This window comes from Pleurodeles waltl, chromosome 9 (assembly GCF_031143425.1).
Source record: "Pleurodeles waltl isolate 20211129_DDA chromosome 9, aPleWal1.hap1.20221129, whole genome shotgun sequence".
Lineage (NCBI taxonomy): Eukaryota > Metazoa > Chordata > Amphibia > Caudata > Salamandridae > Pleurodeles > Pleurodeles waltl.
The window spans coordinates 1,186,546,625-1,186,568,451 of record NC_090448.1 but is presented as its reverse complement, the minus strand read 5'-3'; the positions used below and the strand labels follow the sequence as shown (position 1 = coordinate 1,186,568,451).

The window sequence follows — 21,827 nt, the reverse complement described above, 5'->3', positions numbered from 1 at the left end:
GGTGGCTGGTACAGTGTAAGGTCTGGTGGCTGGTGCGGTGTAAGTCCTGGCAGCTGGTGCAGTCTTTGGCATGGCACTCTGATGCAGTGTAAGATCTAGCGGCCGGTGCAGTGTAAGGCCTGGCAGCTGGTGCAGTGCAAGGCCTGGCAGCTGGTGCAGTGTAAGGGCTAGCGGCTGGTGCAGTCTTTGGCATGGCACTCTGATGCAGTGTAAGGCCTGGCCGCTGGTGCAGCGTAAGGCCTGACAGCTGGTGCAGTGTAAGGCCTGGCAGCTGGTGCAGTCCTTGGCATGGCACTCTGATGCAGTGTTAGGCCTGGCAGCTGGTGCAGTGTAAGGCCTGACAGCTGGTGCAGTGTTAGGCCTGGCAGCTGGTGCAGTGTTAGGCCTGGCAGCTGGTGCAGAGTAAGGCCTGGCCGCTAGTTGAGTCTTTGGCATGGCATTCTGATGCAGTGCTAGGCCTGGCAGCTGGTGCAGTGTAAGGTCTGGCAGCTGGTGCAGAGTAAGGCTTGGCCACTGGTTGAGTCTTTGGCATGGCACTCTGATGCAGTGTTAGGCCTGGCAGCTGGTGCAGTGTAAGGCCTGGCAGCTGGTGCAGTGTAAGGCCTGACAGCTGGTGCAGTGTTAGGCCTGGCAGCTGGTGCAGAGTAAGGCCTGGCCGCTAGTTGAGTCTTTGGCATGGCATTCTGATGCAGTGCTAGGCCTGGCAGCTGGTGCAGTGTAAGGTCTGGCAGCTGGTGCAGAGTAAGGCCTGGCCACTAGTTGAGTCTTTGGCATGGCATTCTGATGCAGTGCTAGGCCTGGCAGCTGGTGCAGTGTAAGGTCTGGCAGCTGGTGCAGAGTAAGGCTTGGCCACTGGTTGAGTCTTTGTCATGGCACTCTGATGCAGTGCTAGGCCTGGCAGCTGGTGCAGTGTAAGGCCTGGCAGCTGGTGCAGTGTAAGGCCTGACAGCTGGTGCAGTGTGAGGCCTGGCAGCTGGTGCAGAGTAAGGCCTGGCCGCTAGTTGAGTCTTTGGCATGGCACTCTGATGCAGTCTAGCCACTGGCTATCTGCCCCAGTCCAAATCCTGGCACCCTGTTGCAGCGTGGGGTCTGTCCCTTGGCACCGTAGTGGAGTCAAACGCATGGTACTCTAGAATAAGGCCTGGTATCCTGAGCACCCCAGTGCTGCAGTCAGAGGCATGGCACTCTGGTCTAGTCTAGGCCTGGCACCATGGCCACTCCAGGACCCAGCACGTTGGTCCAGCCCAGGGATTGGTGCCTAAGTTCCTCCTCCCCCCTCATTCCTTCTCTAGGCTGGGTATGTGATCCCTCCCCGTCAGGCCCTCGTGTGCCTCACCGTGGCCCCTCCTCTTCCTCTCTGTGGCACCTCCTCTTCCACGCTGTGGCACCTCCTCTTGCTCACTGTGGCCCCTCCTCTTGCTCACTGTGGCCCCTCCTCTTCTTCACTGCGGCTCCTCCTCCTCACTGTGGCTCCTCCTCCTCACTGTGGCTCCTCCTCCTCCTCACTGTGGCCCCTCCTCTTCCACACTGTGGCCCATCCTCTTCCACACTGTGGCACCTCCTCCTCTCTGTGGCACCTCCTCTTCCACACTGTGGCACCTTTTACTCTCTGTGGCACCTCTTCATCCACACTGTGGCACCTCCTCTTCCACACTGTGGCACCTCCTCTTCCTCAGTGCCTTCTCTTACCTCACCGTGGCCCCTCCTCTTCCACACTGTGGCCCATCCTCTTCCACACTGTGGCACCTCCTCCTCTATGTGGCACCTCCTCTTCCACACTGTGGCACCTTTTACTCTCTGTGGCACCTCTTCATCCACACTGTGGCACCTCCTCTTCCTCTCTGTGGCAACTCCTCTTCCACACTGTGGCACTTCCTCTTCCTTTCTTTGGCACCTCCTCTTCCACACTGTGGCACCTCCTCTTCCACACTGTGGCACCTCCTCCTCTCTGTGGCACCTCCTCTTCCACACTGTGGCACCTTTTACTCTCTGTGGCACCTCTTCATCCACACTGTGGCACCTCCTCTTCCACACTGTGGCACCTCCTCTTCCTCAGTGCCTTCTCTTACCTCACCGTGGCCCCTCCTCTTCCACACTGTGGCCCATCCTCTTCCACACTGCGGCACCTCCTCCTCTCTGTGGCACCTCCTCTTCCACACTGTGGCACCTTTTACTCTCTGTGGCACCTCTTCATCCACACTGTGGCACCTCCTCTTCCTCTCTGTGGCAACTCCTCTTCCACACTGTGGCACTTCCTCTTCCTTTCTTTGGCACCTCCTCTTCCACACTGTGGCACCTCCTCTTCCACACTGTGGCACCTCCTCCTCTCTGTGGCACCTCCTCTTCCACACTATGGCAACTCCTCTTCCACACTGTGGCAACTCCTCTTCCACACTGTGGCACCTCCTCTTCCTCTCTTTGGCACCTCCTCTTCCACACTGTGGCACCTCCTCTTCCACACTGTGGCACCTCTTCCTCTCTGTGGCACCTCCTCTTCCACACTGTGCCACGTCCTCTTCCTCTCTGTGGCACCTTCTCTTCCACACTGTGGCACCTTTTACTCTCTGTGGCACCTCTTCATCCACACTGTGGCACCTCCTCTTCCTCTCTTTGGCACCTCCTCTTCCACACTGTGGCACCTCCTCTTCCACACTGTGGCAGCTCTTCCTCTCTGTGGCACCTCCTCTTCCACACTGTGCCACGTCCTCTTCCTCTCTTTGGCACCTCCTCTTCCTCACTGTGCCACCTCCTCTTCCACACTCTGGCACCTCCTCTTCCTCACCGTGGCACCTCCTCTTCCACACTGTGGCACCTCCTCTTCCTCACTGTGGCACCTCTTACTCTCTGTGGCACCTCCTCATCCACACTGTGGCACCTCCTCTTCCTCAGTGCCTTCTCTTACCTCACCGTGGCCCCTCCTCTTCCACACTGTGGCCCATCCTCTTCCACACTGTGGCACCTCCTCCTCTCTGTGGCACCTCCTCTTCCACACTGTGGCACCTCCTCTTCCTCAGTGCCTTCTCTTACCTCACCGTGGCCCCTCCTCTTCCACACTGTGGCACCTCCTCCTCTCTGTGGCACCTCCTCTTCCACACTGTGGCACCTTTTACTCTCTGTGGCACCTCTTCATCCACACTGTGGCACCTCCTCTTCCTCTCTGTGGCACCTCCTCTTCCACACTGTGGCACCTCCTCTTCCTCTCTTTGGCACCTCCTCTTCCACACTGTGGCACCTCCTCTTCCACACTGTGGCACCTCTTCCTCTCTGTGGCACCTCCTCTTCCACACTGTGCCACGTCCTCTTCCTCTCTTTGGCACCTCCTCTTCCTCACTGTGCCACCTCCTCTTCCACACTCTGGCACCTCCTCTTCCTCGCCGTGGCACCTCCTCTTCCTCAGTGCCCTCTCTTACCTCACTCTGGCACATCCTCTTACCTCACTGTGGCACCCCCTCTTACTCACTATGACACTCCCTCTCCCTCAGTGCCCTCACTTGCCTCACTGTGGCAGTACCTCTCCCTCAGTGCCCTCACTTGCCTCACTGTGGCACCCCCTCTCCAGTGTGGAGGGGTGGCATCAGCACCGCCCCCTCGCCCCAGAGTATCCAGGCTGTGGTTTGTGGCTTCTCTCATTTCCCTGCTTGCCTGTGTTTGGTTTCTGCCCGCAGAGGTTGATACTTGAGGCTGCCCTGGGTGGCAGCTGAGGGACATCCCAGCTCCTCTCCGTGCACTCAAGGCCCCTCTCTCCATGGCACTGCCAACCTCCTCTGCTCTCTCCTCTCCAGGTGTTTGCCATGGCCGGGCTGGGCTCAGGACTGACCGAGGCAGTGGTGGTCAACCCCTTCGAGGTGGTGAAGGTCAGCTTACAGGCCAACCGTGGCGCACAGGTACAGGACCACATGTGGGCAGTACCACCAGGGAACACGGGGACAGTACCACCACGGAACACAGGGATGGTACCACCTGAGGACATGGGGACAGTACCACAAGGGAACAGTACCCGCAGAGAACGTGGGGACAGTACCCCCAGGGAACATGGGGACAGTGCCATCAGGTAACACAGGAATGGTACCACCTGAGGACATGGGGACAGTACCACCAGGGAACACTAGGACAGTACTACCAGGGAACACGGGGACAGTACCACCACGGAACACAGGGACAGTGTCACCAGGGAACGGAGGGACAGTACAACCAGGGAACATGGGGACAATGCCATCAGGGAACACAGGGATGGTACCATCTGAGGACATGGGGACAGTACCACAAGGGAACAGTACCCGCAGGGAACGTGGGGACAGTACCCCCAGGGAACATGGGGACAGTGCCATCAGGGAACACAGGGATGGTACCACCTGAGGACATGGGGACAGTACCACAAGGGAACAGTACCCGCAGGGAACGTGGGGACAGTACCCCCAGGGAACATGGGGACAGTGCCATCAGGGAACACAGGGATGATACCACCTGAGAACATGGGGACAGTACCACCAGGGAATACTAGGACAGTACTACCAGGGGACACGGGGACAGTACCACCACGGAATGCAGGGACAGTGTCACCAGGGAACGGAGGGACAGTACAACCAGGGAACATGGGGACAATTCCATCAGGGAACACAGGGATGGTACCACCTGAGGACATGAGGACAGTACCACAAGGGAACAGTATCCGCAGGGAACGTGGGGACCCTACCCCCAGGGAACATGGGGACAGTTCCATCGGGTAACACAGGGATGGTACCACCTGAGGACATGGGGACAGTACCACCAGGGAACACTAGGACAGTACTACCAGGGAACATGGGGATAGTATCACCACGGAACGCAGGGACAGTGTCACCAGGGAACGGAGGGACAGTACGACCAGGGAACATGGGGACAGTGCGATCAGGGAACACAGGGATGGTACCACCTGAGTACATGGGGACAGTACAACAAGGGAACAGTACCACCAGGGAACGTGGGACAGAACCCCCAGGGAACATGGGGACAGTGCCATCAGGGAACACAGGAATGGTACCACCTGGGGACATGGAGACAGTACCACCAGGGAACACTGGGACAGTACTATCAGGAAACACAGGGACAGTATCACCACGGAACGCAGGGACAGTGTCACCAGGGAACGGAGGGGCAGTACAACCAGGGAACATGGGGACAGTGCCATCAGGGAACAAAGGGATGGTACCACCTGAGTACATGGGGACAGTACCACAAGGGAACAGTACCACCAGGGAATGTGGGGACAGTACCCCCAGGGAACATGGGGACAGTGCCACCAGGGAACACAGGGATGGTACCACCTGAGGACATGGGGACAGTACTACCAGAGAACACTGGGACAGTACCACCCCTGGACATGGCACAGTACCACCTGGGAACAGTACCACTAGGGAACACAGGGACAATACCACCAGGGAACACTAGGACAGTACTACCAGGGAACACAGGGACAGTACCACCACGGAATGCAGGGACAGTGTCACCACAGAACGGAGGGACAGTACAATCAGGGAAAATGGGGACAGTGCCATCAGGGAATACAGGGATGGTACCAACTGAGTACATGGGGACAGTACCACAAGGGAACAGTACCACCAGGGAACGCGAGGACAGAACTGCCAAGGAACACAGGGACAGTGCCATCAGGGAAAACACGGATGGTACCACCTGAGGACAGTACTACCATGGAATGCGGGACAGTACCATCAAGGAATGCAGGGACAGTGTCACCAGGGAACATGGGGACAGTGCCATCAGGGAACACAGGGATGGTGCCACCTGAGGAGATGGGGACAGTTCCACCAGGGAACACTTGCACAATACCACCTCTGGCACAGTACCACCTGGGAACAGTACCACCAGGGAACGCGGGGAGAGTACCACCAAGGAATGCCAGGGACAGTGCCATCAGGGAACACAGGGATGGTACCACCTGAGGACATGGGGACTGTACCACCTGGGATCACTGGGACAGTACCACCCCTGGACATGGCACAGTACCACCCGGGAACAGTACCACCAGAAAAACGCAGGGCAATTACCACCAGGAAACAATAGGGCAGTACTAGCAGGGAACACGGGGACAGTACCACTAAGGAATGCAGTGACAGTGTCACCAGGGAATGCAGGGACAGTATCACCAGGGAACACAGGGACAGTGCCACCAGGAAACACAGACACCGTACCACCTGGGGACAGTACCACTAGGTAACACTGGCACAGTACCACCCCTGGACATGACAGAGTACCACCTGGGAACAGTACCACAAGGAAAAGCGGGGAAAATACCACCAGGGAACATGGGGTCAGTCCCACCCGAAAACACGGGGACAGTACCACCAGGAAATGCAGGGACAGTGTCTCCAGGGTACGTGGGGACCATACTACCAGGGAACACTGGGACAGTACCACCTGGGGACATGGGGACAGTACCACCAGGGAACACGGGGACAGTACCACCTGGGGACAGTACCACCAGGGAACACGGGGACAGTAGCACCAGGAAATGCAGGGACAGTATCTCCAGGGAACGTGGGGACTGTACCACTAGGGAACACTGGAACAGTACCACCTGGGGACATGGGGACAGTACCACCAGGGAACACGGGGACAGTACCACCACTTGACATGACACAGTACCACCTGGTGACAGTACCACCAGGGAACATGGCGACAATACACCAGGGAACACTAGGACACTACCACCAGAGAACCAGGTACAGTACCACGGGGAACGCATTGACAGTATCACGAGGGAACGCATGGACAGTACCACCAGGGAACACGGGGACAATACCACCACTCAACATGAAACAGTACCACCTTGTGAGAGTACCACCTGGGAACATTGCGACAATACACCAGGGAACACTAGGACACTACCACCAGAGAACCAGGTACAGTACCACGGGGAACGCATTGACAGTATCACGAGGGAACGCATGGACAGTACCACCAGGGAACACAGGGACAGTACCACCCTGGACACGACACAGTGCCCCCTGGGGATAGTACCGTCAGGGAACGTGGGAAAAATACCACAAGATAACACATTGACAGTACCACCATGGAACATGGGGCCAGTACCACCAGGGAACATGGGGACAGTACCACCAGGAAATGCAGGGACAGTATCACCAGGGAAGGTGGGGACCGTACCACCAGGGAACACTAGGACAGTACCACCTGGGGACATGGGGCAGTACCACTAGGGAACATGGGGACAGTACCACCACTCGACATGACACAGTAGCACTTGGTGACAGTACCACCAGGGAACATGGGGACAATACACCAGGGAACACTAGGACAGTACCACCAGGGAACCAGGTACAGTACCACCGGGGAACGCATTGACAGTATCACCAGGGAACGCATAGACAGTACCACCAGGGAATACGGGGACAGCACCACCCCTGAACACAACACAATACCACCTGGGGACAGTACCGCCAGGGAACGTGGGAAAAATACTACGCAGGAGCACAGGGACAGTACCACCATGGAACACGGGGAGAGTACCACTAGGGAGCAATGGGGACAGTACCACCAGGGAACACATGAACAGTACCACCAGAGAACATGGGGACAGTACTACCTGAGAATCCCGAGTACCACCTGAGAACACAGGTACAGTGCCACCTATAGACATGGGAGCAGTATCACCGGGGGACATGGGGACACTGTACCTGGGAACACAGAGTACCACCTGAGGACATGAGTACTGTATAGTCTGAGAACAAAACCACAATATAACCTTGGAAAATAGTGAAAGTACCACCTGTGGGCACAGGTACCCTACCACTTGTAGACATTGGAGCAGTATCACTTGCATGGGGACATGGGGACAGTACCACCTGGGGACATGGGAGCGTTACCCCCTGGTAAGGAGGACTGTACCACATGGGGACACAGGAGCAGAATCCACTGGAAAGGAGGACAGTACCACCTGGGGGCATGGGAGCGGAATCCCCTGGTAAGGAGGACAGTACCACCTGGGGACATGGAAGCGGAATCCCCTGGTAAGGAGGACAGTACCACCTGGGAACATGGGAGATGAATCCCCTGAAAAGGAGGACTGTACCATCTGGGGACATGGGAGCAGAATCCCCTGAAAAAGAGGACAGTACCACCTGGGGACTTTGGAGCGGAATCCCCTGGTAAGGAGGACAATACCACTTGGGGACATGGGAGCAGAATCCCTTAGTAAGGAGGACAGTACCACCTGGGGACATGGAAGCAGAATCCCCTGGTAAAGAGGACAGTACCACCTGGGAACATGGGAGCAGAATCCCCTGGTAAGGAGGACAGTACCACCTGGGGACATGGGAGATGAATCCCCTGGTAAGGGGGACAGTGCCACCTGGGGACATAGGAGATGAATCCCCTAGTAAGAAGGACAGTACCACCTGGGGACTTTGGAGCGGAATCCCCTGGTAAGGACAGTACCACTTGGGGACATGGGAGCAGAATCCCCTAGTAAGGAGGACAGTACCACCTGAGGACATGGGAGCAGAATCCCCTAGTAAGGAGGACAGTACCACCTGGGGACATGGGAAATGAATCCCCTTGTAAGGAGGACAGTGCCGAGGAGATGAATCCCCTTAGTAAGGAGGACAGTACCACCTGGGGACATAGGAGATGAATCCCCTAGTAAGGAGGCCAGTACCACCTGCGGACTTTGGAGTGGAATCCCCTGGTTATCAGGACAGTACCACTTGGGGACATGGGAGCAGAATTCCCTAGTAAGGAACACAGTACCACCTGGGAACATGGGAGCAGAATCCCCTGGAAAGGAGGACTGTGCCAACTGGGGACATGGGAGATGAATCCCCTGGTAAGGAGGACAGTACCACCTAGGGATATAGGAGATGACTCCCCTAGTAAGAAGTACAGTACCACCTGGGGACTTTGGAGCGGAATCCCCTGCTAAGGAGGACAGTACCACTTGGGGACATGGGAGCAGAATCCCCTAGTAAGGAGGACAGTACCACCTGGGGACATAGGAGCAGAATCACCTGGATAAGTGGGAGACTACCACCTGGGGACATGGGAGATGAATCCGCTGGTAAGGAGGAGAGTACCACCTGGGAACATGGGAGCGGAATCCCCTGGAAAGGAGGACTGTACCTCCTGGGGACATGGGAGATGAATCCCCGGTAATGCGTACAGTACCACCTGGGGACATGGGAGATGAATCCCCTGGTAAGTAGGACAGTACTACCTGGGGACATGGGAGATGAATCCCCTGGTAAGGAGGACAGTACCACCTGGGGACATAGGAGATGAATCCCCTAGTAAGAAGTACAGTACCACTTGGGGACATGGGTGATTAATCCCCTGGTAAGGAGAACAGTGCCACCTGGGGACATAGGAGCAGAATCACCTGGATAAGTGGGAGACTACCACCTGGGGACATGGGAGATGAATCCCCTGGTAAGGAGGACAGTACCACCTGGGAACATAGGAGATGAATCCCCTGGTAAGGAGGACAGTACCACCTGGGGACTTTGGAGCGGAATTCCCTGGTAAGGAGGACAATACCACCATGGGACTTTGGAGCGGAATCCCCTGGTATGGAGGACAGTACCACCTGGGGACATAGGAGATGAATCCCATGGTAAGGAGGACAGTACCACCTGGGAACATGGGAGCGGAATCCCCTGGAAAGGAGGACTGTACCACCTTGGGACATGGGAGATGAATCCCCTGGTAAAGAGGACAATACCACCTGGGGACATAGGAGATGAATCCCCTAGTAAGAAGTACAGTACCACCTGGGGACATGGGAGATGAATCCCCTGGTGAGATGGGCAGTGCCACCTGGGGACATGGTAGATGAATCCCCTGGTAAGGAGGACAGTACCACCTGGGGACATGGAAGATGAATCCCCTAGTAAGGAAGGAGGACAGTACCACCTGGGGACATGGGAGCAGAATCGCCTGGATAAGTGGAAGACTACCACCTTAGGACAGAAGGACAGTACCATCTATAGACATGGGACCACTACCACTTGTGGACATGATGACAGTACCACCTGGGAACACAAAGTAACAACTGGGGATGTGAGTACAGAAAACACAAGCACAACACAACATATGTACAGTGCCACCAGGGGACACAAATACAACACCACATTACAGTGCAGGTGTGTTTTCTCTGTAGTTGGTCTGTTCAGAGTGCAGCTGTGTGTGGAAAATTGTGTACTGTGTAGTTGGTCTGGTGAGAGTGCAGGGTGGGTGGAAAGTGTGTTCTGTATAGTTGGTCTGGTGAGAGTGCAGGGTGTGTGAAAAGTGTGTTCTGAATAGTTGGTCTCATGAGAGTGCGGGTGTGTGGAAAGTGTGTTCTTTATAGTTGGTCTGGTGAGTGTGAGGGTGTGTGGAAAGTGTGTTCTGTATAGTTGGTCTGGTGAGAGTGCAGGGTGTGTGGAAAGTGTGTTCTGTATAGTTGGTCTGGTGAGAGTGCGGGTGTGTGGAAAGTGTGTACTGTATAGTTGGTCTGGTGAGTGTGCGGGTGTGTGGAAAGTGTGTACTGTATAGTTGGTCTGATGACAGTGCAGGGTGTGTGGAAAGTGTGTTCTGTATAGTTGGTCTGGTGAGAGTGCAGGTGTGTGTGGAAAGTGTGTTCTGTATAGTTGGTCTGGTGAGAGTGCAGGGTGTGTGGAAAGTGTGTTCTGTATAGTTGGTCTGGTGAGAGTGCAGGGTGTGTGAAAAGTGTGTTCTGGATAGTTGGGCTCACGAGAGTGCGGGTGTGTGGAAAGTGTGTTCTGTATAGTTGGTCTGGTAAGAGTGCAGGGTGTGTGGAAAGTGTGTTCTGTATAGTTGGTCTGGTGAGAGTGCAGGGTGTGTGAAAAGTGGGTTCTGGATAGTTGGTCTCATGAGAGTGCGGGTGTGTGGAAAGTGTGTTCTGTATAGTTGGTCTGTTGAGAGTACAGGGTGTGTGGAAAGTGTGTTCTGTATATTTGGTCTGGCAAGAGTGCGGGTGTGTGGAAAGTGTGTACTGTATAGTTGGTCTGGTGAGAGTGCAGGGTGTGTGAAAAGTGTTTACTGTATAGTTGGTCTGGTGAGAGTGCAGGGGTGTGTGGAAAGTGTGTTCTGTATAGTTGGTCTGGTGAGAGTGCAGGGTGTGTGGAAAGTGTGTTCTGTATAGTTGGTCTGGTGACAGTGCAGGGTGTGTGGAAAGTGTGTTCTGGATAGTTGGTCTCATGAGAGTGCGGGTGTGTGGAAAGTGTGTTCTGTATAGTTGGTCTGGTGAGAGTGCAGGGTGTGTGGAAAGTGTGTTCTGTATAGTTGGTCTGGTGAGAGTGTGGGTGTGTGGAAAGTGTGTTCTGTATAGTTGGTCTGTTTAGAGTGCAGGGTGTGTGGAAAGTGTGTTCTGTATAGTTGGTCTGTTGACAGTGCAGGGTGTGTGGAAAGTGTGTTCTGTATAGTTGGTCTGGTGACAGTGCAGGGTGTGTGGGAAGTGTGTACTGTATAGTTGGTCTGGTGAGAGTGCAGGGGTGTGTGGAAAGTGTGTTCTGTATAGTTGGTCTGTTGAGAGTGCAGGTGTGTGTGGAAAGTGTGTTCTGTATAGTTGGTCTGGTGAGAGTGTAGGGTGTGTGGAAAATGTGTTCTGTATAGTTGGTCTGGTGAGAGTGCAGGGTGTGTGAAAAGTGTGTTCTGGATAGTTGGTCTCATGAGAGAACGGGTGTGTGGAAAGTGTGTTCTGTATAGTTGGTCTGGTGAGAGTGCAGGGTGAGTGGAAAGTGTGTTCTGTATAGTTGGTCTGGTGAGAGTGCGGGTGTGTGGAAAGTGTGTACTGTATAGTTGGTCTGGTGAGAGTGCAGGATGTGTGGAAAGTGTGTACTGTATAGTTGGTCTGGTGAGAGTGCAGGGGTGTGTGGAAAGTGTGTACTGTATAGTTGGTCTGGTGAGAGTGCAGGGTGTGTGGAAAGTGTGTTCTGTATAGTTGGTCTGGTGAGAGTGCAGGGTGTGTGGAAAGTGTGTTCTGGATAGTTGGTCTCATGAGAGTGCAGGGTGTGTGGAAAGTGTGTTCTGTATAGTTGGTCTGGTGAGAGTGCAGGGTGTGTGGAAAGTGTGTTCTGGATAGTTGGTCTCATGAGAGTGCGGGTGTGTGGAAAGTGTGTACTGTATAGTTGGTCTGGTGAGAGTGCAGGGTGTGTGGAAAGTGTGTTTTCTGTATAGTTGGCCTGCTGAGATTGCAGGGGTGTGTGGAAAGTGTGTTCTGTATAGTTGGTCTGGTGAGAGTGCAGGGTGTGTGTTAAGTGTGTTTTCTGTATAGTTGGTCTGCTGAGATTGCAGGGGTGTGTGGAAAGTGTGTTCTGTATAGTTGGTCTGTGTGAGTGCAGGGTGTGTGGAAAGTGTGTTCTGTATAGTTGGTCTGGTGAGAGTGCAGGGTGTGTGGAAAGTGTGTTCTGTATAGTTTGTCTGGTGAGAGTGCAGGGTGTGTGTGGAAAGTGTGTTCTGTATAGTTGGTCTCAAAGTGCGGGTGTGTGTGGAAAGTGTGTTCTGTATAGTTGGTCTGTTAAGGGGGCAGGGATGTGTAGAAAGTGTGTTCTGTATAGTTGGTCTGGTGAGAATGCAGGGGTGTGTGGAAAGTGTGTTCTGTATGATGAGGTGCAGTGGCAACAGAAATGTGAAGGTGTCTGGTGTTGGGATTGTGGTGAAAGCAGAGATGTTTTGGGGATGTCTGGTGATGAGGCTGTGGCGACAGCAGATTGTGAATGTTGTCTGGTGATGACACGGTGGTGACTGCAAAGCTGTGAAGGTGTCTGGTGATGGTATAGTGGTGACTGCAGAGCCGTGAAGGTGTCTGGTGTTGGTATAGTGGTGACTGCAGAGCTGTGAAGGTGTCTGGTCTTGATACCGAGGCTGACAACAGAGTTGTGGAGGTGTCTGGTCCTGCCCCTGTGTTGACTGCAGAGTTGTGAAGGCGTATGGTGTTGACACTGTAGTGACTGCAGAGCTGTGAAGGTGTCTTTTGATGACACTGGCGACAGCAGAGTTGTGTAGGTGTCTGGCGATGGTATTGTGGTGAGAGCAGAGTTGTGGAGGAGTCTGGTCTTGGTAGTGACTACAGAGTTGTGAAGGAGTCTGGTCTTGGCACTTTGGTGAGAGCAGAGTTGTGGAGGAGTCTGATCTTGGCACTGTGGTGACAGACTTGTGAAGGTTTCTGGTCTTGGCATTGTGGTGAAGTCAGAGTTCTGAAGGTGTCTGGTGATGGTATGGTGGTGACAACAGATTTGTTAAGGTGTCTGCTGATGGCATGTAGGTGACTGCAGAGTTGTGAAGGTGTCTGGTGATGGCACAGTGATGACTGCAGAGTTGTGAAGGTGTCTGGTCTTGACACTGTGGTGACCAAAGTAATATTGTGAAGGAGTCTGGTTTTGGCACTGTAGTGAAAGCAGAGTTGTGAAGGTATCTGTTCTTGACACTGTGGTGACCGAAGTAATATTGTGAAAGAGTCTGGTCTTGGCACTGAGTGACGACAGAGTTGTGAAGGTATCTGGTGTTGACACTGTGGTGACTGAAGAAATACTGTGAAGGAGTCTGGTCTTGGCAGTGTAGTGACAGCAGAGTTGTGAAAGTGTCTGGTGATGGCCCTGTGTTGACTGCAGAGTTCTGAAGGTGTCTGGTGATGGCCCTGTGTTGACTGCAGAGTTGTGAAGGTGTCTGGTGATGGCCCTGTGCTGTCTGAAGAGTTGTAAAGGTGTCTGGTAATGGCCCTGTGCTGATAGCAGAGTTGTGACGGTGTCTGGTAATGACCTTGTGCTGACTGCAGAGTTGTGACGGTGTCTGGTAATGACCCTGTGTTGACTGCAGAGTTGTGAAGGTGTCTGGTCGTGGCCCTGTGCTGTCTGAAGACTTGTAAAGGTGTCTGGTGATGGCCCTGTGGTGACTGCAGAGTTGTGAAGGTGTCTGTGATGGTACTGTGGTGACTGCAGAGTGTGAAGGTGTCTGGTGATGGCCCTATGTTGACTGCAGAGTTGTGAAGGTATCTGGTGATGACCCTGTGCTGACTGCAGAGTTGTGAAGGTGTCTGGTAATGGCCCTGTGCTGACTGCAGAGTGTGAAGGTGTCTGGTGATGGCCCTGTGCTGACTGCAGAGTTGTGAAGGTGTCTGGTGATGGCCCTGTGGTGACTGCAGAGTTGTGACGGTGTCTGGTAATGCCCCTGTGCTGACTGCAGAGTTGTGAAGGTGTCTGGTAATGGCCCTGTTCTGACAGCAGAGTTGTGAAGGTGTCTGGTGATGGCCCTGTGCTGACTGCAGAGTTGTGAAGGTGTCTGGTGATGGCCCTGTGCTGACAGCAGAGTTGTGAAGGTGTCTGGTAATGACCCTGTGCTGACTGTAGAGTTGTGAAGGTGTCTGGTAATGGCACAGTGGTGACTGCAGAGTGTGACGGTGTCTGGTAATGGCCCTGTGCTGACAGCAGAGTTGTGAAGGTGTCTGGTAATGACCCTGTGGTGACTGCAGAGTGTGAAGGTGTCTGGTGATGGCACAGTGGTGAAAGCAGAGTTGTGAAGGTGTCTGGTGATGGCACAGTGGTGACAGCAGAGTTGTGAAGGTGTCTGGTGATGGCACAGTGGTGACTGCAGAGTTGTGATGGTGTCTGGTAATGGCCCTGTGCTGACTGCAGAGTTGTGAAGGTGTCTGGTGATGGCCCTGTGCTGACTGCAGAGTTGTGAAGGTGTCTGGTGATGGCCCTGTGCTGACTGCAGAATTGTTAAGGTGTCTGGTGATGGCCCTGTGCTGACAGCAGAGTTGTGACGGTGTCTGGTGATGGCACAGTGGTGACTGCAGAGTGTGAAGGTGTCTGGTAATGGCCCTGTGCTGACTGCAGAGTTGTGACGGTGTCTGGTAATGGCCCTGTGCTGACAGCAGAGTTGTGAAGGTGTCTGGTAATGGCCCTGTGCTGACAGCAGAATTGTGAAGGTGTCTGGTGATGGCCCTGTGCTGACTGCAGAGTTGTGAAGGTGTCTGGTAATGGCCCTGTGCTGACAGCAGAGTTGTGAAGGTGTCTGGTGATGGCCCTGTGGTGACTGCAGAGTTGTGAAGGTGTCTGGTGATGGCCCTGTGCTGACTGCAGAGTTGTGAAGGTGTCTGGTGATGGCCCTGTGCTGACTGCAGAGTTGTGAAGGTGCCTGGTGACGGCCCTGTGCTGACTGCAGAGTTGTGAAGGTGTCTGGTGATGGCACAGTGGTGACTGCAGAGTGTGAAGGTGTCTGGTGATGACCCTGTGTTGACTGCAGAGTTGTGAAGGTGTCTGGTGATGGCACAGTGGTGACTGCAGAGTGTGAAGGTGTCTGGTAATGGCCCTGTGGTGACTGCAGAGTTGTGGCGGTGTCTGGTAATGACCCTGTGTTGACTGCAGAGTTGTGAAGGTGTCTGGTGATGGCACAGTGGTGACTGCAGAGTTGTGAAGGTGTCTGGTAATGCCCCTGTGCTGACTGCAGAGTTGTGAAGGTGTCTGGTGATGGCCCTGTGGTGACTGCAGAGTTGTGAAGGTGTCTGGTGATGGCACAGTGGTGACAGCAGAGTTGTGAAGGTGTCTGGTGATGGCACAGTGGTGACTGCAGAGTGTGAAGGTGTCTGGTAATGGCCCTGTGGTGACTGCAGAGTTGTGGCGGTGTCTGGTAATGACCCTGTGTTGACTGCAGAGTTGTGAAGGTGTCTGGTGATGGCACAGTGGTGACTGCAGAGTTGTGAAGGTGTCTGGTAATGCCCCTGTGCTGACTGCAGAGTTGTGAAGGTGTCTGGTGATGGCCCTGTGGTGACTGCAGAGTTGTGAAGGTGTCTGGTGATGGCACAGTGGTGACAGCAGAGTTGTGAAGGTGTCTGGTAATGGCCCTGTTCTGACAGCAGAGTTGTGAAGGTGTCTGGTAATGGCCCTGTGTTGACTGCAGAGTTGTGAAGGTGTCTGGTACTGGCCCTGTTCTGACAGCAGAGTTGTGAAGGTGTCTGGTAATGGCCCTGTGCTGACTGCAGAGTTGTGAAGGTGTCTGGTACTGGCCCTGTGCTGACTGCAGAGTTGTGAAGGTGTCTGGTAATGGCCCTGTGGTGACTGCAGAGTTGTGAAGGTGTCTGGTGATGGCCCTGTGCTGACTGCAGAGTTGTGAAGGTGTCTGGTGATGGCCCTGTGGTGACTGCAGAGTTGTGACGGTGTCTGGTAATGGCCCTGTGCTGACTGCAGAGTTGTGAAGGTGTCTGGTAATGGCCCTGTGCTGACAGCAGAATTGTGAAGGTGTCTGGTGATGGCCCTGTGCTGACTGCAGAGTTGTGAAGTTGTCTGGTGATGGCCCTGTGTTGACTGCAGAGTTGTGAAGGTGTCTGGTGATGGCACAGTGGTGACTGCAGAGTGTGACGGTGTCTGGTAATGGCCCTGTGCTGACTGCAGAGTTGTGAAGGTGTCTGGTGATGGCCCTGTGCTGACTGCAGAGTTGTGGAGGTGTCTGGTAATGGCCCTGTGCTGACAGCAGAATTGTGAAGGTGTCTGGTGATGGCCCTGTGCTGACTGCAGAGTTGTGAAGGTGTCTGGTGATGGCCCTGTGTTGACTGCAGAGTTGTGAAAGTGTCTGGTGATGGCACAGTGGTGACTGCAGAGTGTGAAGGTGTCTGGTAATGGCCCTGTGGTGACTGCAGAGTTGTGAAGGTGTCTGTGATGGCACTGTGGTGACTGCAGAGTGTGAAGGTGTCAGGTAATGGCCCTGTGCTGACAGCAGAATTGTGAATGTGTCTGCTAATGGCCCTGTGCTGACTGAAGAGTTGTGAAGGTGTCTGGTGATGGCACAGTGGTGACTGCAGAGTGTGAAGGTGTCTGGTAATGACCCTGTGTTGACTGCAGAGTTGTGAAGGTGTCTGGTGATGGCACAGTGGTGAAAGCAGAGTTGTGAAGGTGTCTGGTAATGCCCCTGTGCTGACTGCAGAGTTGTGAAGGTGTCTGGTGATGGCACAGTGGTGACAGCAGAGTTGTGAAGGTGTCTGGTAATGGCCCTGTGCTGACAGCAGAGTTGTGAAGGTGTCTGGTGATGACCCTGTGCTGACTGCAGAGTTGTGAAGGTGTCTGGTGATGACACAGTGGTGACAGCAGAGTTGTGAAGGTGTCTGGTAATGGCCCTGTGCTGACTGCAGAGTGTGAAGGTGTCTGGTAATGGCACAGTGGTGACAGCCGAGTTGTGAAGGTGTCTGGTAATGGCCCTGTGCTGACAGCAGAGTTGTGAAGGTGTCTGGTGATGACCCTGTGTCGACTGCAGAGTGTGAAGGTGTCTGGTAATGGCCCTGTGCTGACAGCAGAATTGTGAAGGTGTCTGGTGATGGCCCTGTGCTGACTGCAGAGTTGTGAAGGTGTCTGGTGATGGCCCTGTGTTGACTGCAGAGTTGTGAAGGTGTCTGGTGATGGCACAGTGGTGACTGCAGAGTGTGAAGGTGTCTGGTAATGGCCCTGTGGTGACTGCAGAGTTGTGAAGGTGTCTGTGATGGCACTGTGGTGACTGCAGAGTGTGAAGGTGTCTGGTAATGACCCTGTGCTGACTGCAGAGTTGTGAAGGTGTCTGGTAATGGCCCTGTGCTGACTGCAGAGTGTGAATGTGTCTGCTAATGGCCCTGTGCTGACTGCAGAGTTGTGAAGGTGTCTGGTGATGGCCTTGTGCTGACTGCAGAGTTGTGAAGGTGTCTGGTGATGGCCCTGTGGTGACTGCAGAGTTGTGACGGTGTCTGGTAATGACCCTGTGCTGACTGCAGAGTTGTGAAGGTGTCTGGTGATGGCCCTGTGCTGACTGCAGAGTTGTGAAGGTGTCTGGTGATGGCCCTGTGCTGACAGCAGAGTTGTGAAGGTGTCTGGTAATGACCCTGTGCTGACTGTAGAGTTGTGAAGGTGTCTGGTAATGGCACAGTGGTGACTGCAGAGTGTGACGGTGTCTGGTAATGGCCCTGTGCTGACAGCAGAGTTGTGAAGGTGTCTGGTAATGACCCTGTGGTGACTGCAGAGTGTGAAGGTGTCTGGTGATGGCACAGTGGTGAAAGCAGAGTTGTGAAGGTGTCTGGTGATGGCACAGTGGTGACAGCAGAGTTGTGAAGGTGTCTGGTGATGGCACAGTGGTGACTGCAGAGTTGTGATGGTGTCTGGTAATGGCCCTGTGCTGACTGCAGAGTTGTGAAGGTGTCTGGTGATGGCCCTGTGCTGACTGCAGAGTTGTGAAGGTGTCTGGTGATGGCCCTGTGCTGACTGCAGAATTGTTAAGGTGTCTGGTGATGGCCCTGTGCTGACAGCAGAGTTGTGACGGTGTCTGGTGATGGCACAGTGGTGACTGCAGAGTGTGAAGGTGTCTGGTAATGGCCCTGTGCTGACTGCAGAGTTGTGACGGTGTCTGGTAATGGCCCTGTGCTGACAGCAGAGTTGTGAAGGTGTCTGGTAATGGCCCTGTGCTGACAGCAGAATTGTGAAGGTGTCTGGTGATGGCCCTGTGCTGACTGCAGAGTTGTGAAGGTGTCTGGTAATGGCCCTGTGCTGACAGCAGAGTTGTGAAGGTGTCTGGTGATGGCCCTGTGGTGACTGCAGAGTTGTGAAGGTGTCTGGTGATGGCCCTGTGCTGACTGCAGAGTTGTGAAGGTGTCTGGTGATGGCCCTGTGCTGACTGCAGAGTTGTGAAGGTGTCTGGTGACGGCCCTGTGCTGACTGCAGAGTTGTGAAGGTGTCTGGTGATGGCACAGTGGTGACTGCAGAGTGTGAAGGTGTCTGGTAATGACCCTGTGTTGACTGCAGAGTTGTGAAGGTGTCTGGTGATGGCACAGTGGTGACTGCAGAGTTGTGACGGTGTCTGGTGATGACCCTGTGTTGACTGCAGAGTTGTGAAGGTGTCTGGTGATGGCACAGTGGTGACTGCAGAGTGTGAAGGTGTCTGGTAATGGCCCTGTGGTGACTGCAGAGTTGTGACGGTGTCTGGTAATGGCCCTGTGCTGACTGCAGAGTTGTGAAGGTGTCTGGTGATGGCCCTGTGCTGACTGCAGAGTTGTGAAGGTGTCTGGTAATGACCCTTTGTTGACTGCAGAGTGTGAAGGTGTCTGGTAATGGCCCTGTGGTGACTGCAGAGTTGTGGCGGTGTCTGGTAATGACCCTGTGTTGACTGCAGAGTTGTGAAGGTGTCTGGTGATGGCACAGTGGTGACTGCAGAGTTGTGAAGGTGTCTGGTAATGCCCCTGTGCTGACTGCAGAGTTGTGAAGGTGTCTGGTGATGGCCCTGTGGTGACTGCAGAGTTGTGAAGGTGTCTGGTGATGGCACAGTGGTGACAGCAGAGTTGTGAAGGTGTCTGGTAATGGCCCTGTTCTGACAGCAGAGTTGTGAAGGTGTCTGGTAATGGCCCTGTGTTGACTGCAGAGTTGTGAAGGTGTCTGGTACTGGCCCTGTTCTGACAGCAGAGTTGTGAAGGTGTCTGGTAATGGCCCTGTGCTGACTGCAGAGTTGTGAAGGTGTCTGGTACTGGCCCTGTGCTGACTGCAGAGTTGTGAAGGTGTCTGGTAATGGCCCTGTGGTGACTGCAGAGTTGTGAAGGTGTCTGGTGATGGCCCTGTGCTGACTGCAGAGTTGTGAAGGTGTCTGGTGATGGCCCTGTGGTGACTGCAGAGTTGTGACGGTGTCTGGTAATGGCCCTGTGCTGACTGCAGAGTTGTGAAGGTGTCTGGTAATGGCCCTGTGCTGACAGCAGAATTGTGAAGGTGTCTGGTGATGGCCCTGTGCTGACTGCAGAGTTGTGAAGTTGTCTGGTGATGGCCCTGTGTTGACTGCAGAGTTGTGAAGGTGTCTGGTGATGGCACAGTGGTGACTGCAGAGTGTGACGGTGTCTGGTAATGGCCCTGTGCTGACTGCAGAGTTGTGAAGGTGTCTGGTGATGGCCCTGTGCTGACTGCAGAGTTGTGGAGGTGTCTGGTAATGGCCCTGTGCTGACAGCAGAATTGTGAAGGTGTCTGGTGATGGCCCTGTGCTGACTGCAGAGTTGTGAAGGTGTCTGGTGATGGCCCTGTGTTGACTGCAGAGTTGTGAAGGTGTCTGGTGATGGCACAGTGGTGACTGCAGAGTGTGAAGGTGTCTGGTAATGGCCCTGTGGTGACTGCAGAGTTGTGAAGGTGTCTGTGATGGCACTGTGGTGACTGCAGAGTGTGAAGGTGTCAGGTAATGGCCCTGTGCTGACAGCAGAATTGTGAATGTGTCTGCTAATGGCCCTGTGCTGACTGAAGAGTTGTGAAGGTGTCTGGTGATGGCACAGTCGTGACTGCAGAGTGTGAAGGTGTCTGGTAATGACCCTGTGTTGACTGCAGAGTTGTGAAGGTGTCTGGTGATGGCACAGTGGTGACTGCAGAGTTGTGACAATGTCTGGTGATGACCCTGTGTTGACTGCAGAGTTGTGAAGGTGTCTGGTGATGGCACAGTGGTGAGTGCAGAGTGTGAAGGTGTCTGGTAATGACCCTGTGTTGACTGCAGAGTTGTGAAGGTGTCTGGTGATGGCACAGTTGTGAAAGCAGAGTTGTGAAGGTGTCTGGTAATGCCCCTGTGCTGACTGCAGAGTTGTGAAGGTGTCTGGTGATGGCACAGTGGTGACAGCAGAGTTGTGAAGGTGTCTGGTAATGGCCCTGTGCTGACAGCAGAGTTGTGAAGGTGTCTGGTGATGGCCCTGTGCTGACTGCAGAGTTGTGAAGGTGTCTGGTGATGACACAGTGGTGACAGCTGAGTTGTGAAGGTGTCTGGTAATGGCCCTGTGCTGACTGCAGAGTGTGAAGGTGTCTGGTAATGGCACAGTGGTGACAGCAGAGTTGTGAAGGTGTCTGGTAATGGCCCTGTGCTGACAGCAGAGTTGTGAAGGTGTCTGGTGATGACCCTGTGTCGACTGCAGAGTGTGAAGGTGTCTGGTAATGGCCCTGTGCTGACAGCAGAATTGTGAAGGTGTCTGGTGATGGCCCTGTGCTGACTGCAGAGTTGTGAAGGTGTCTGGTGATGGCCCTGTGTTGACTGCAGAGTTGTGAAGGTGTCTGGTGATGGCACAGTGGTGACTGCAGAGTGTGAAGGTGTCTGGTAATGGCCCTGTGGTGACTGCAGAGTTGTGAAGGTGTCTGTGATGGCACTGTGGTGACTGCAGAGTGTGAAGGTGTCTGGTAATGACCCTGTGCTGACTGCAGAGTTGTGAAGGTGTCTGGTAATGGCCCTGTGCTGACTGCATAGTGTGAATGTGTCTGCTAATGGCCCTGTGCTGACTGCAGAGTTGTGAAGGTGTCTGGTGATGGCCTTGTGCTGACTGCAGAGTTGTGAAGGTGTCTGGTGATGGCACAGTGGTGACTGCAGAGTGTGAAGGTGTCTGGTAATGGCCCTGTGGTGACTGCAGAGTTGTGAAGGTGTCTGTGATGGCACTGTGGTGACTGCAGAGTGTGAAGGTGTCAGGTAATGGCCCTGTGCTGACAGAAGAATTGTGAATGTGTCTGCTAATGGCCCTGTGCTGACTGAAGAGTTGTGAAGGTGTCTGGTGATGGCACAGTGGTGACTGCAGAGTGTGAAGGTGTCTGGTAATGACCCTGTGTTGACTGCAGAGTTGTGAAGGTGTCTGGTGATGGCACAGTGGTGACTGCAGAGTTGTGACAATGTCTGGTGATGACCCTGTGTTGACTGCAGAGTTGTGAAGGTGTCTGGTGATGGCACAGTGGTGACTGCAGAGTGTGAAGGTGTCTGGTAATGACCCTGTGTTGACTGCAGAGTTGTGAAGGTGTCTGGTGATGGCACAGTGGTGAAAGCAGAGTTGTGAAGGTGTCTGGTAATGCCCCTGTGCTGACTGCAGAGTTGTGAAG

At 54.1% G+C, this 21,827-nt stretch overlaps 1 protein-coding gene across 3 annotated transcripts in view; it reads left to right on the top strand.

Annotated features, from left to right (window-relative positions):
• Positions 1 to 21,827, top strand: part of SLC25A21 (solute carrier family 25 member 21) — a 688,489-nt gene that overhangs the window by 596,431 nt on the left and 70,231 nt on the right. For all 3 annotated transcript variants that reach the window (XM_069209140.1, XM_069209141.1, XM_069209143.1), the window contains one exon: positions 3,783 to 3,884. In XM_069209140.1, coding sequence (XP_069065241.1) covers positions 3,783 to 3,884 — 102 coding nt within the window. The remainder of the gene's footprint in view (positions 1 to 3,782; positions 3,885 to 21,827) is intronic.